Raw genomic sequence first — 15,230 nt, forward strand, 5'->3', positions numbered from 1 at the left:
AAAAAGATTTTATGTGTGTGTGTGTGTGTGTGTACACATATGTATGTACCCTTGTCCACCAGGTCACATTATAAATGGTTGTGAGCCACCATATGGTTGCTGGAAATTGAACTCAGGACCTCTGGAAGAGCAGCCAGTGCCCTTAACCACTGAGCCATCTCTCCAGCTCTCTTTTTACTTTTTATTTTGAGACAGGCTCTCACTAAATTGTCCAGGCAGTCCTGAAATGTAAGATTTTCTTGCCTCAGACCCCAAATAGATGGAATCCACACCATGCCCAGGTAAGAGTTTTTAATTAGTTGCCCAAGACAGACAGACAGACAGACAGACAGACACACAGACATACCACACATTAAACACAAGCAGACACACACAGAAACAGACATGCACACAAGTTGCTTATCATGTCTGCCTATTTTATTGGTCATGTGTCTCCCTCTATAAACCAAGCTCAGTGCGCAAGCACAGAAGCCAGATATAGTTTTCTTTGTTGATACTTAGTAGCATGCCTCCTGCTCTCGTTGATACTTAGTAGCATGCCTCCTGCTCTCATTGATACTTAGTAGCATGCCTCCTGCTCTCGTTGATACTTAGTAGCATGCCTCCTGCTCACTGGACAGAGCTGACAAACAGGTGAAAAGGTCAGCTCAGGGACATTGGTAAGGTCCTGAAACACTTGCCCCTCCGGAGGGGAGAGGCTAATTAACATTCCTCTGACCACGGGGCAGGAACCGACCTGCAGGTAGGGACACATTCCGCAGGACGGACTACTGCCCACCTTCAGACAAGGGATGTCCTTGTTACCTCATTCGCTAAAGACCAATCAGTTTAAAGGGTGCACTGTTCTGCCAGTCATATTGTGCCTAGTTGCTGATGCTCTGCCCCTGGAAACCATATAAAAACTCCTTGAATGGATGCTGGGGGTCACCACCTCTCCTTCGGGTCTGGGACAATCCCAGTGCACTGGAACAATAAATTCCTCTTGCTTTTTGCATCGATCCCAGCTCCACGTGGTTCACTCAGGGGCTCCCCGGAGTCTTACACAGGTTAAAATAAAAGATAAACAGGGTATGGTGACACTTGCCTGCAATTCCAGTTCTCCAGAGGTAGAAGATCAGTGTCATGCTTGGCTACTTAGTGAGTTCAAGGACAGCATGGGCTCTACCTGAGTCTCAGTTGAAAAGTAGGGCTGGAGAGATAGATGGCCAATTTCCCCAAAGGACCTGGGTTTAACTAGCATCACAGGTGCTCTCGACCACATGTAACTCCAGTTCCAGGGAATCCTGAAAATACCTCCTCTGACCTCCCCAGATACCAGGCACAAACATGGTGGAGACATAAATGCGGGCAAACCTCCATACACATAAAACTATTTTTTTTTTTTCGAGACAGGGTTTCTCTTTTAGCCCTGGCTGTCCTGGAATTCACTCTGGAGACCGGGTTGGCCTCAAACTCATAAATCCACCTGCCTCTGCCTCCCAAGTGCTGGGATTAAAGGCATGCGCCACCACTGCCCGACAGAGCTGGTCATAGTAATACATGTCTTTAGTCCCAGCACTCAGGAGGCAGAGGCAGGCAGGTCTCTCAGTTTGCGTACACAGTGAGTTCCAGGCTAGCCAGCCCTACAAAGTGAGACCCTGTCAAAAAAAAAAAAAAAAAAATCTGGAGCTAGACCCACTCACTAACACTACTAGTCACTTAGGAAGGTCACGGCCTCTAAGAGCCTCGGTTCCTTTTCTGTGTTAAGATGTTCGGGGAGCTGACGAGATGGCTCATTTCAAAGGTCCTGAGTTCAAATCCCAGCAACCACATGGTGGCTCACAACCATCCAGAATGAGATCCGATGCCCTCTTATGGTGTGTCTGAAGACAGCTACAGTATACTTATGTATAATAATAAATCTTTGGGTTGGAGCAAGCAGAGACTCAGCAGGTCGATCAGATCGAGCAGAACCTACCAGAGCAAGCAAGGCTGACCGGGGCAAGCAGAAGTTCTAAAAGTTCAGTTCCGGACAACCACATAAAGGCTCACAACCATCTGTACAGCTACAGTGTACTCACATACATAAGATAAATCTCTTTTTAAAATGTGCTAAGTTGCCGAAGTTCGAAACTGTAAGCTTCAGCTGATGCTTTCGATTAGCGGGGTCATTGTTGTCCTCTAGAGCCTGCTTTTTCTTGTAAATCGCGGATGACTGGATGATTGTCTGGGATTAAGGTCACGGACTGCACAAGGCGTTTAGGGGTGGAGCCTTCCACTTGGATGCCTACCCGAAATAATAGTTGTTACCAGATGCCAGGCGTCCACTGCGGATTTAGGGTCACTCCAAGTGTTGGATTGGTTGCTGAACCGCTAGGACTGTGCCAGAGCCCTGGCCTAATCTGTGTCCTCAGGTGGATTCCTAAACTGTCCACCAGTCCTAAGCCGGAAGGAGGTGGGGTCTGGATCCACAGGGCTGGACATTCGGCGAATCTCAGAGAGGTTTCGCCTGGGAAGGATAGTATTAGGCAAAGCTATAGCTATGCGGTCCTCCAGGCCGCGAAGGGGAGCTGGCAGGGGTGCCGGTGAGCACCAGCGGGCTGGGAGGAGGGTAGGCTTTGGGGACAGAGAGGCGGTAAGGGACGTGGGAGACAGTGGATGGCTTCGGGGATGTTAGTCTCGGGGTGGACGGCTGCAAAGCCTGGCAGCAGAGGCTGCTAATCACTAACATCTAACCCCTCTTCTCCTGCAGTCCCAGCCAAGCGGGGCGCGGGGACCATGGGTGCCTGGATATCCAGGACCCGGGTCCCGACGCCGGAGCCCGACCCCCAGGAGGTCCTGGACCTGAGCCGTCTGCCCCCGGAGCTGCTCCTGCTGGTACTGAGCCACGTGCCCCCGCGCACGCTGCTGATGCACTGCCGCCGAGTGTGCCGCGCCTGGCGCGCCCTGGTAGATGGCCAGGCCCTATGGTTGCTGCTGCTGGCCCGTGACCACAGCGCAGCGGGCCGCGCCCTGCTGACACTAGCCCGCCGCTGTCTGCCCCCTGCCCACGAAGACACGCCCTGCCCGCTGGGCCAATTCTGCGCACTGAGACCGCTAGGACGCAACCTCATCAGCAACCCCTGTGGCCAAGGTGAGGCGCTGAGAAGGCGGGGCCTAGAGGAAGCCTAGGGGCGGGACCAAGAGAGAACTGTAGCACAAAGGGCGGGGCCCCAAGAATGCTAATGGACAGAGCCAAGAAGGAATCCCCCGGAAGGTATTAAGGGCGGGGTCACGGGATATTTGTAGGCTGTGAGACCAGAAGGAAACCAGTGAGAGGATAGGGCGGAGTCACAAGGTATGAAATGGGCGGGGCCTAGAGTTAAACCAAGAGGCAGGTCTACAGATGTAGCAGAGGGAGGGGCTAGAAGTGGGGTCACACTTGACCCAGTTAGAGTAGCTGGAATCACCTGACCTACATAAGAGAGCGGTAGAGGGGACCAAACAGCATATCTTCTATCTGAGAGACAGGATGCACAGAGAGGCACCAAGAGCAATTAAAATCAACACATAAATATCTTTTGTTTCATTGGCTTTTACATTTTAACAATTTATTTTCGTCCCTGCGCCTGGAGTTTCAGGAGACTAAGCCTCATGGCTTGGGAGCTGGGAACTGACCCCAGGTCCTCTAGAAGAGCAGTTACAAATTTTTAAATTTTGTTAGTATATTTTGTTTTTGTTGTTGTTTTGCTTTTTGTTTTTGCGGGTTGGAAAGATAGCTCAGCGGCTAAGAGCTGCTCCTCCAAAGGACCTAAGCTCAGTTCCAAACACTCAAGTGGAGACTCACAACCATCTGTAACTCAAGTCTCAGGGAGACCACCCTTTCTTCTGGCCTCTGGAGAGAGGGCATATATACATAGTCTGCAGACATAAACTTTTAATTTTTTAAAATTATTTTGGTGTGTTGTTAAAAGGCTCAAGTCTCGCGTACAGGTGGTAGGTGCTCAGCGGCCAACTTTGTATCCACAGTTCTCTCCTTGTATTTCTGCGTGAAGTCTGATGATTAATTAGGCTAAAGTTTTCCCACTGAGCCGTCCTTCCTGCCTGCTCAGGTTTCCGATTCTTTTCAAACCTGAGGGGTGGAGGAGGGGCGGCGCAGCTTCAATTCGACCACATTCCTAAAGCCTTTGCGTCCCTGGTACTGCGATTGCCTCTACTGTTTTTTTCTCTACAGAAGGCCTGCGCAAATGGATGGTGCGGCACGGTGGGGATGGATGGGTGGTGGAGAAGAACAGGAAACCTGTACCTGGGGCCCCTTCACAGACCTGCTTCGTGACTTCCTTCAGGTGAAAACCCTCCCCGCCCCCCCCCCCCGTGTTCCCCGCCCCCCCCGTGTCGTCGTCGTCCCCCGTTCCCCCCCCCCCGTCCCCCCCTCACCCTGGGTCAGAGACCTTGAAGAAAGACCTGCGGGTTCTCACGGACCAGCCAACCGCTGTCTCACCTTCCTAGCTGGTGTCGCAAGAAGCAGGTCGTGGACCTGGTGGAGAAGGGTCTGTGGCCAGAGCTGCTGGACAGTGGTGGTGTGGAGATTGCTGTCTCTGACTGGTGAGTCTGGGCACAGGAAAAGCCCGTTAGTAAGCACTGGGGCCCACGGCACACACTTGTAATCCCAGCACTTGGGATGCTGAAGCAAAAGGATGTCATAGGTGAGCTCAAAGCCAGTGAGTGCTCCATGGAGTCAGGCTGCCTGTATCCAGATGTCTGTAAGAGTGTCCGTTCTCTGTACAGAGTCTTTATTGGAGCTTCCTGGATTGACTAACCAATTAGCTGCTTGCCCCTGTGGTTAACCACAGCCTCTAGGCCAACTGACATTAACTCACAACCCTAAATTACACTATGGCTTTTTCTAAAGTGACCAAATTTGACCTATGCCTGTCTGTGGACCTGGCCATGTAAGACCCCCAATGCTGGGCCTCTGCTCAAGTCCCGGGATGAGCTGGCCAACACCCCAACATCCTGAGAGAAAACCACACCTGATGCAAACTGCAAGAGGTTTTATTATCAGCTAGCTGAGGACGAAGTCCCTCTGCCATGCAGGGCAGGGGAGTTCGACACCCCCCCCTCCAGCGGTGACAGTAGGGGCTTTTAACAGCTAGCTGAGGAGTTGGGAGGAGTTGGGAAGAGAGCTCTTCTCTTCCGGGTGTCCTTGGTGAAATTTACAAGGCAGGAGTGGGGAGTGAGTTCTTTCTGAATTTTTATCTCCGTGTCCTCGGCACAGGAAGGCAGGCATCTCTGGTTGTACAGTATAGAAACAAAAAGGCTTTTTGCTGGCTATAGAGAACAAAGAGCTTCTTTCTGGCTGTATTTTTAGAGATCGGGGAAAACAAGCTTGGGGAACATCCAGGGGCTTTACCTTCCAGGGAGAAACGCTCTAAGTCGGGGTCTCACAGCCAGACCTTGTCCTTCATCAGTATGGTAGACTATTTGGTATGACTTGGGTCTCCAAAAAAGACACTCCTGGCAGGCATGGGTTTGCAAGGGCCAGAGATCCTTTGAGTGCATTTTACTGGGGCAGAGACAAGTACAGGAACTGAGGGTTGAACCCAGGGCCTCATGCATGCTAGGAAAAGCCTCTACCACTAGACCTCACACTCCAGGTCTCTTTGTACTTTTATTTTGAGGCAGAGTCTTACCAAGTTGCCCAGGCTGGCCTTGTACTTGAGATACCTCTAAAACAATTGGAATTACATGCCCGGACTACCTGGCTCTCTGCCTGCCGAGTCTTCCAGTTAGAAACGTGTAGTGTATCACTATCCCAGGCTTTTCAGCTTTTTTTTTTTTTTTTTCCTGAGACAGGGTCTTGCTATATAATCCTGTCTGACCTGGAACTCTCTTCAGGCCAGACCTCAGGCCTCTCTTCAGGCCTCAAACTCACAGAGATCCATTTGCCTCTGCTACCACACCCAGCAACACCCAGCACCTTCCATGAGTTCTGGGGTTCAAACACAGGCTGTCATTCTTGTGCGGCAAGCCCGTTACTGACTTAATTAATTAGCCCTCAAGACCCCTGGGAGGAACTTAATTTGTACCCCAGGGAGGCCAGACTCCCCCAGGTGATGCATTGAGACCTCAACTTCCCACAGGTGGGGAGCTCGACATGACAGTGGCTGTAAGTACCGTCTCTTTGTCACGCTTCTTGATGCCCACCAGAACGTCATAGATAAGTTCTCCGCTGTGCCAGATCCCATTGAACAGTGGAACAATGATATCTACCTGCAGGTGAGCCTCTAACCAAAGCCGAGCTTCTCACTGGGTGGGGATGGGTTGGTGGCGACTTCCGTGGTCTCATTACCCTCAACATATGGTCAACGGCAGTCATTTTTACCATCTCTCTGTCTTGGGGCGTTTGTTTTTGTTTGCTTTTTAAGATTTATTTATGTATATGGGTGTTTTGTCCGCATGTATGCACACCAGAAAAGGGCATCAGATCCCATGGAACTGCCATTATAGACACTCGTAAGCCACCATGTGGATGCTGGGGATTGAACTCAGGACCTCTGGGAGAGCAGCCAGTGCTTTTAACTGCTGAGGCATCCCTCCAGCCCCTCCATCTTTGGTTTTTAATGTGGTTGTGTGTGTGTTGTATATGTACATGGGGCTCTGCCTGTGCCTGTTTATGTGGAAGGCAGAAAGATCTATGTCGTATGTCTTTCTCTTTTACCCTCTACCTTAGTTTTTGAGACAGTGTCTCTCACTGAGTGAGGAACTCATTGATTGGCTAGACAGACTGGCCAGTGAGTTGTGAGGATCCATCTTGTCCGTCCCGGCACTAGTGTTACAGATATATATGTCACCACAGCCAGTTTGAACACGGGTGCTGAGGATCTTAACTCGGGTTCCTTATACTTTATCAACTGAGCCTTTTCTCCAGCCCCGCCCTCTTAGGTCGGCCAAGTCTGTACACGGAGAAAGCTGGGCTAGGCAGATCTGGATGAAGTTTCTACTGTGCAAACAGTAGCATTTCAGGCCTTGCTGAAGGGCAAGGTGGTGGTGGTGGGTGATCATGACAACTGGCCGACTGCCCGCCCTGGTGTGCCCATGAGATGAGGAATCTCTGTTGATTTGGTTTCAGAGCTTTGTGGCGTGAGATCTCTGGGCCAGTCTACACCGTGATTCCTCACTTTATGGCTGTCACAGGGCAGAGAGACTTCTTCCATAGTGGCTAGAGCTAAGGGAGCCAAGAGAAATACGTTTCAGCTGCTATGTTCTGACCTTACTTGGGAAGTCACATGACAAGACCTACTCATGTAGCCTAGGCTGTCTTAGACTCACTGTGTAGCTGAGGCTAGCCTTGCGCTCCTGGCACTCACTTCTGTCTCCCAAATGCTGGGAATAATTGCGGATGTGTACAGCCCCACCCAGAATTTCTGCCACATTCTTGGTGATAAAACCTCTTTTATTCGAATGGGTTTTTTTTGTTTGTTTGTTCCTTTCTCTTTGAGACAGTTTCTTACTATATAACCCAACTGTTGAAGACTATGTAGCCTGAGCCTCTAACTTTCCTCCCTCCCACCTCAGTCCCCCAGCCCTGTGATGGCAGGAGCTTGTCACCACACTTAGCCTCAGATCCCACCTGCTAATGAGAACATGGCAAGGTTTCAGAAGGGCCATCATGTGGGAAGTCACAGACTGGCTGACGGAAGGGCTGTGATACAAGGCTGACTGACTCCTTCTACCTCCAGGTCACCCACGTGTTCTCCGGCATCAGGAGGGGCATACGTTTTGTCTCTTTTGAACACTGGGGCCAGGACACACAGTTCTGGGCTGGCCACTATGGGGCCAGAGTGACGAACTCCAGTGTGATCATACGAGTCTGTCAGTCCTAGTCAAAAGGCCGCCATTTTGGCAAGACAATCTGAATGTGCCTTCCTGGAGCTGTCGGCTGGAATCCCTCATGAGTCAAGTACTGTACCTCCCTGGCACATGAAACTCTGGGATCCAGTGAAGGGTCCTGCTTGGTCTTGTTTTCAGAGTCTGTAACATTGAAGCCCTCCATCAGATCTACCTATTACTGCTGCTTTAGAGCATGAGTGCCTAGGTGCCTGGATGCATGTGTGCCCGGATGCATGGATGCCTGGGTTCCTAGATGCATAGATGCCTGGGTGCCTGGATGCATGGATGCCTGGGTGCCCGGATGCATGGATGCATGGGTGCCCGGATGCATGGGTGCATGCTGGTCTCAAGTCACAAGCTGCCTCTATTTCAGTTCGCTCACCTCTTTGCCCTGTCCCCAGTATTGATCCCCCACCCTTTTTTGAGACAGGGCATCCCAGCTGGCGACAACCCTCCTTTCTGCCTTTGACACTCATGTGCTGGGACTACAGGCACACACCAGTACCACTCAGTCTTGTGCAGTGCTGGGGATGAGCCCAGGGTTTCATGCATGCCAGCAAACATTCTACTATCTGAGCAATGTCCCCAGTGTCCCCTCTGGTCATGTCCTGTTTCTGCCTCAGGGATTGTCTCTGTTCCTTCGCTGAGGCCCTCTACTTAGGGCTGAACATAGGATTTATGGCTAGCAGAATTCCAGCTCCCTTGGGTAAGGAACCAAAGCTCTCTTGGCTATAGCCAGCCTCCTCATTGAAGGGTGTTTTAGGGTATCTGCCCACAGATTTTCTCCAAACAATTGGGAAGTGCCTAGAGTCCAGGCCCCGATCATCAAAGATGTCTATATTGTATAATATTTAAAGTTATTTTTAATTTTCTCAAACAATATGAGAATATCTATCTGGCATTATCTATCTGCCAATCTCACTGTAATAAATTGATTATTTTGCCTAAACTGGTTCATATCTTTTTCTTTGTTTTGGTCACTTTTTAATGCTTTATGTGATTGTGATTGTTATTGTGGTTTTGAGACAGGGTCTCACTATATATCCCTGGCTCACCTGGAACTCACTATACAGCTGCTTGTGTGTGTGTGTTGTGTGTGCGTGTACGTATCTTATGTGTGCCTTGTGTGCTTGGTGGCAGTGTATGTAGACCACAGTGAGCATGTAGAGACCAGAGGACAACTTGGGGGAGTCAGTTCTATAGATCCTAGGGATCAAACTCGGGTTATCTGGTTTGGTGGCAAGCACCTTCACCCACTGAGCATCTTGGCAGCCAATGTTTTGACTTTTTTTTTTTTTTTAAATCAGATAGGGTCTTCCTCTGGTATGGCTGGCCTGGAACTCATGACAATCCTTCTTCCCGTGCTTCCCAAGTGGTAGCAAGCATTACATGCAACCCGGGCCCAGCTTGCTTCAGGTCTTTGCTTCATTTTTGAGAGGAGATCTCATGTAGCCTAGACTGGCCTCAAGCTCTCTGTCTAGCCAGCTCTGGCCTTGAACTTCTCAACTTCCTTCCTCTGCATCCCAACTGCCAGAAACTGAACTCAATTCCTCTGTAAGAACAGCGCTCAGTTTTAACCACTGAGCCATCTTTGCACCACCAGGTTTTCTCTCTGAGTGGAAGATTAATTTATTTATAACTAATTATTATTTTTTTTATTTTATGTATGTCATGGTTTGAATATGCTTGGCCCAAGGAGTGACACTATTTGGAGGTGTGGCCTTGATGGAGTAGGTGTGGTCACTGTGGGTGTGGGCTTTAAGACTCTCAACCTAGCTGCCTGTAAGCCAGTATTCTGCTAGCAGCCTTCAGATGAGGATGTAGAACTCTCAGCTCCTCCTGCACCATGACTGCCTGGATGCTGCCATGTTCCTGCCTTGATGATGATGGACTGAACCTCTGAACCTGTAAGCCAGCCCCAATTAAATGTTGTCTTTATAAGACTTGCCTTGGTCATGGTATCTGTTCACAGCAGTAAACCCTACCTATCTAAGACCATGAGTATGAGTGTTTTGTCTGCATGTATGTCTGTGAACCATGTGTGTGCGGTACCTGTAGAGGCCAGAAGAGGGCATCAGATCTAGAACTACAGTTAGAAACAGTTGTGAGCCATACTATGGGTGCTAGGAACTTAGCCCCAATCCTCTGGAAGCCAGGGCTGTCAACCTCTGCTCCATCTCTCCAACCCCGAGAGATTTATTCCAGAAGTTGTTAAAGCCATAGATGTCAACAGCTTGGGCTTTGAGGACAGTGCAGACCCGCGTGCCAAAATGTGGGTTCCTTCATATGGGTTACAGAGGAAGAAGAGGTTCTAGACCTCGTAACTGATGAGTGCCCACAGTCCAGGCTGTCAGGCTGTCTCTGCATCAGCTATGAGGATGGGGAGGGAAAAAATCGGGGGGGGGGGTTACTTTAGTTCTGGAAGGCAAATTACTGTGGCTTCAGGGCCTGTCAAAGTTCAGCCAAAATGAACGGGCTTTACAAAGTGGCTTCTCCTTGTAAGAGAGACCACAGAGAAACCACTGGACTAGAACACTCCATGGGTAGAAAAACATCTTATCGGAGGTCAGGAGGTCAAACTCTCGATGCTGTCTCCCTCCTGGGGATGGGGGCAGAGGTGGAGAAGCAAGCAGATTTTATATGACAGCAGGGTGGGGTCTTTGTGGGAACAAGAACACCTTTATACTCCTGTATACCCAGTAACAGTCCTTCTGTTTACCAGGCCAGTAGTTGCCACTGCCATTTCCTTGTGCCCTTGTAGCATGTAGTTCCTACTACCCAGCTTTAAGCTCCAGGCGGACTGCACTACTAGTCCCTGCTCAGCTTCCGTCGGATCCGCAGATAAAACACACACTTTAGCTTTTTTTGGACATGCTTTAGCTCAGTGGCTGGACTCTTCTAAGCCTTCCTCAGCTATCGCGCTCTTCTTTTCACTCCCAGCTCAGCACCTCTAATTCTCCCTTTACTTAGTTGCTCAGTTAGTTATCTTCTCCCTGTTCAGCCCCCTAAATCTGACACTCAGCCTGAGATCTCATGATGGCAAGTACTGTTCTCTTCCTCTGCATCTGCTAGCCTGCCTGGGAAAACCGGAAGTCCCGCCCACCCCGCCCAGCTCATTGGCCGCTAGCATCTTTATTGATCGATCAAGAACCAATTGGGACCCGACTGCTCTTCCGAAGGTCCAAAGTTCAAATCCCAGCAACCACATGGTGGCTCACAACCACCCACCCGTAATGAGATCTGATGCCCTCTTCTGGTTCGTCTGAAGACAGCGACAGTGTACTTACATATAATAAATAAATAAATAAATAAATAAATAAATAAATCTTTAAAAAAAAAAAGAACCAATTGGGGAACAGGACCTTCAGTGTTCACACGCAGATTCCCGATCAGAACATCAGAACCACCCCCTACAATCCCTGGCTAACAATGGACTATAGCAGAGATAACTACACACTACAGTATAGAGCACTGTGCTGCTAAACTGTGACATCTTGTACATTAAACTCAATGCATTTTGACTTACATTTCCAATTACTATGGATTTGCAGGGACAATACAATGGACTGTAGAGACAGCCTCATCAGGATCTCTGAAGAGTATGGCTAAGGTGGGTGAAGTGAGATCCATCAAGGGCCCTGACACACGGTTTTAGGAGATGATACTGGAACTTAATCCCAGCGCTTAGAGGCAGGAGATAGAGGAGCTCACAGTCAGGTCATCCCTGAGAGTTTGGGGTCAGGCCAAATTACATGAGTGCCTGTTTCAAAAACATATATCTGAAACATTTGACAATAGCATATCAAAACGTTTTGATATCCAAATGCTTCAATCAGGACATAAGGTTCCCATCACCGAACAGGTGGAAAGATTATTGATCTCAGGTTATTAGAAATAAGTAAGAGAACTGTAAGCAACAGGTGGGACACTGGCAGGAGGAGAGAGGATTCTGGGAAATAGTAGGAGAATAAAAGGGGAGACTCAGGGAGAGACACTGAAGGAAGACTCTAAGGATGAAGGAAGCATGCCAGGACTGAAGGAAAGGCTACTAACCAGCAGGCAGATGAATTCAGGCTAGAATAAAGGGAGATAGATTCACTGGGGACATAGAGGACTCAGGAGCTGAGCAGAGGTAGCCAGCCACATAGATGAACTCAGGATGGAATAAAAGGAAAGATGTGCCCAGGAACACTGAGGAGGCAGATGTGAACCAGCAGAGAGCTGAACTCAGGCTAGAATAAAAAGGAGATTCGCCCCAGACTTGGACACATGAAGCTGAGGAGTGGTAGGTAACTAACCAGATGGAAGACACTGAATAGTTGGAGTGGGTTAAATAAGTTATGAGCTAGTCAGGGCTTATGGCTTTGGCATTTATGAATAAATGATTAGTCTCCGAGTCGTCATTCCGGGAGCAGGGGCTGGGAGGAAAAACGGATTTATTTTCTTACAGAGAACACCGCTCGAACGGAAGTGTGTCTTCTACACATTTTATTCTTGACTAAGAGTAAATGCTAAGAAGGGTCAAACACACAGAAACAGGAAGTGCATTGGGCTTTTTTTTTTTTTTTTTTTTTTTTTTTTTACTTCTAACTCAGATGGTGACTGTGTCACCCTGTTGGCTGAGGTACTACTTCACGTTCTTCCTCTGCCTCTGCCTCTGCCTCTGCCTCTGCCCCTCTGCCCCTCTGCCCCTCTTCCCCTCTGCCCCTCTGCCCCTCTGCCCCTCTGCCCCTCTGCCCCTCTGCCCCTCTGCCCCTCTGCCCCTCTGCCCCTCTGCCCCTCTGCCCCTCTGCCCCTCTGCCCCTCTGCCTCTCTGCCTCTGCCTCTGCCTCCCAAGTGCTGGGGTTAAAGGGGTGCGCCACCACCTCTGGGCCACCACGGCTTGGCCGCACACAGAAAATGAAGAAAGGGAAAAAGGGGATCTCTGCTCCTGACCATCAGACTCCTGGAATGCAGCAGGGGGCCTGTATGCAAATGAAGGTCTCAATGGGAGGTGGGATTAAAATATTAGCATAAAATCTTACAAGGTGTTAGGGGAGCATTTTTACATTCCTTGTCCTAAACTCAAGTTTTATAGTACTTGATAGAAATCACTTATATTTCATATTTTTTACACTGTGATCCAGGAAATGATCAAAAATAACCACTCCAAGTGTGTGCCAGACCTAGTAACACACACAGGCCTTTAATCCCAGCACATGAGAAGCAAAGACAGGTGGAGCTCTGAGTTCCAGGCCAGCCAAGGCTATCCACTGAAACCCTGTAACAAACAACAACAACAATTTTTAAAAGCCAAATTTGACCTCTACTGAATGCATATTCTTTCCCCATTATAATCAAGTCAAACTGAGGTAAGCCAGCATAGGGAATAGTTTAGCGCCGTAGGACTCTACTTGGCCTAGACACTCTCCTTTCCTAATAATGGACTTGGCAGCTTGTCTCCCTTACCTGCATGTACTATGCTCACACACCCATCTCGAAACAATGCATGTAGGATTTTGAACTCCTGCCTGCATCAGGCTACATGAGAACCAATCTCTAAAAAAAAAAAAAAAAAAAAAAGATAAATCCTTCCCCCAACTATCATATCTAGACAGATTATATTGAGTTATAGTTAGTCTCCTTATGTTTGCATAGAAGAATGGAAAGGCTGGTCCAGCCTGAACTAGTTTTGGGTGTGTGTACAGTAAGACAACGCTGTGTCTCCTGGTAAACTCATAGAGAGAATATTTTATTTACTATCTTACGCATGCAGAGGTCAGAGGACAGTTCTCAGTTGGCTCTCCCTAGAACACTTACCTAGAATCCCCCAGTGAGGTGATGGGGGCGTGGCTCAGTGGTACCTGGGTTCAATCCCTAGCTTTGTGAGAGAGAGTTAATCCTGATTAACTATGGTCTTTGTTGATAACTGCATCAGTGTGAGCTCAGGAACAACAGCACTGATGCAGCATCCTGGTGAGGACAGTCATTGGTGTGGCAGAAGGGTTAGATGGGAACTTAGCACAAACCTGAAACCACTCTAAAACAATAAATTCTAATGCACAGGATAGGAATGAAAATCAACACAGGAGAAGTACTTTTTCAGAGGGACTTGAAAGCGAGCACCCTGGACCAGAGAGGGGCCAGGGTCTGATTTTAACCTGACTTGTTAGCTAGCGACACATTGCTCTGCAAAATTCCCCAAAGGAAGTCCTATCTCTTATGTTGTCTCCCTGGCTCCATAGCCACTGCAGATCACATCGTTTAAAAAATCATTTATGGGGGGCTGGTGAGATGGCTCAGCGGTTAAGAGTACCGACTGCTCTTCCAAAGGTCCTGAGTTCAAATCTCAGCAACCACATGGTGGCTCACAACCATCTGTAACGAAATCTGATGAATAAATAAATAAATAAATAAATAAATATTTTTAAAAAATCATTTATGGAGATGGATACTTTGTATCTTTTAGAAAGTAATGTTCTGGTTCCAGTGGTGGCAGAAAGCAAAGGTGGTTTTTATTCATGTTTTAATTTCACAGCTTTTTCTGATCATGTCATCTCTGTGTGCACTGTGAACCTTTTTTTTTCTTTCTTTCTCTTTCTTTCTTCCTTCCTTTCTTTCTTTCTTTCTTTCTTTCTTTCTTTCTTTCTTTCTTTCTTTCTTTCTTTCTTTCTTTCTTTTATTCAGATAGCTGTAGAGATGGCTCAGCAGTCCAGATTGCTGGCTCCCTTTCCCAGAGGACCTGGGTCTGATTCCCAGCACCTACTTGGTCACCACAACTATCTGTAACAACAGGTCTAGGAAATCTGAATGTCTAAAGCCCTCCTCTGACCTCTGCAGACACCCGTGATTCACAGACATGCATGTAGGCAGAACATAAAATAGGAGAGATGGCTCAGAGATGACACTGACTGTTCTTCCAGAGGTCCTGAGTTCAAATCCCAGCAACCACATGGTGGCTCACAACCATCTGTAATGGGATCTGATGCCCCAATCTGGTGTGTCTGAAGACAGCTACAGCGTATCCATATAAATAAATAAATAAATAAATCTTTATTTAAAAAATAAAGGAAAAAAAACACCAATAATTCAGTGCTAGGAGTCACACACAAGGCAGTAAGCACAGCTTACCCTTGAGTCACCTCTCTAGTCCCTAAGCTGTTTTTGTTTTTAAACGTTCTCTTTCCCTCTAATTGATAGTTTGCCCAAGGCATCAGTGGTAAATGCAGCTAAAGTAAGCTCCACAGGTTCAGCAAGAGGCCAGGCTATGGTGAAAGCCGGTGGGGATGGTGCATTGACCTGCAGGCTTTAGCATTATGTGGGAGATACCTGCAAGTGTTCCAGGAAAAGAATCCCCCAGTGAGGGGCTAGGGGCGTGGCTCAGTGGTAGAGCCCCTGCC

General features: G+C 48.4%; 1 protein-coding gene across 7 annotated transcripts; it reads left to right on the forward strand.

Moving 5' to 3' along the window:
- Positions 1 to 2,241: 2,241 nt before the first annotated feature.
- Fbxo27 (F-box protein 27) lies at positions 2,242 to 8,800 on the forward strand. 7 transcript variants are annotated; one of them, XM_006539865.4, is made up of 6 exons: positions 2,242 to 2,434; positions 2,732 to 3,112; positions 4,193 to 4,304; positions 4,468 to 4,563; positions 6,102 to 6,237; positions 7,091 to 8,800. In XM_006539865.4, the coding sequence occupies exons 1-6, from the start codon at positions 2,263 to 2,265 to the stop codon at positions 7,103 to 7,105; spliced, it is 912 nt and encodes a 303-aa protein (XP_006539928.1). In that variant the 5' UTR covers positions 2,242 to 2,262; the 3' UTR covers positions 7,106 to 8,800. The 7 variants fall into 7 exon arrangements, with proteins under 7 accessions (XP_006539928.1, XP_006539925.1, XP_006539930.1 ...); XM_006539862.4 differs by having other exon boundaries at positions 7,701 to 8,800; XM_006539867.4 differs by having other exon boundaries at positions 2,284 to 2,393; positions 7,701 to 8,800.
- The last annotated feature ends 6,430 nt before the right edge of the window (positions 8,801 to 15,230 follow it).

The sequence above is a fragment of the Mus musculus genome, chromosome 7 (assembly GCF_000001635.26).
Source record: "Mus musculus strain C57BL/6J chromosome 7, GRCm38.p6 C57BL/6J".
NCBI classification, from domain to species: Eukaryota; Metazoa; Chordata; class Mammalia; order Rodentia; family Muridae; genus Mus; species Mus musculus.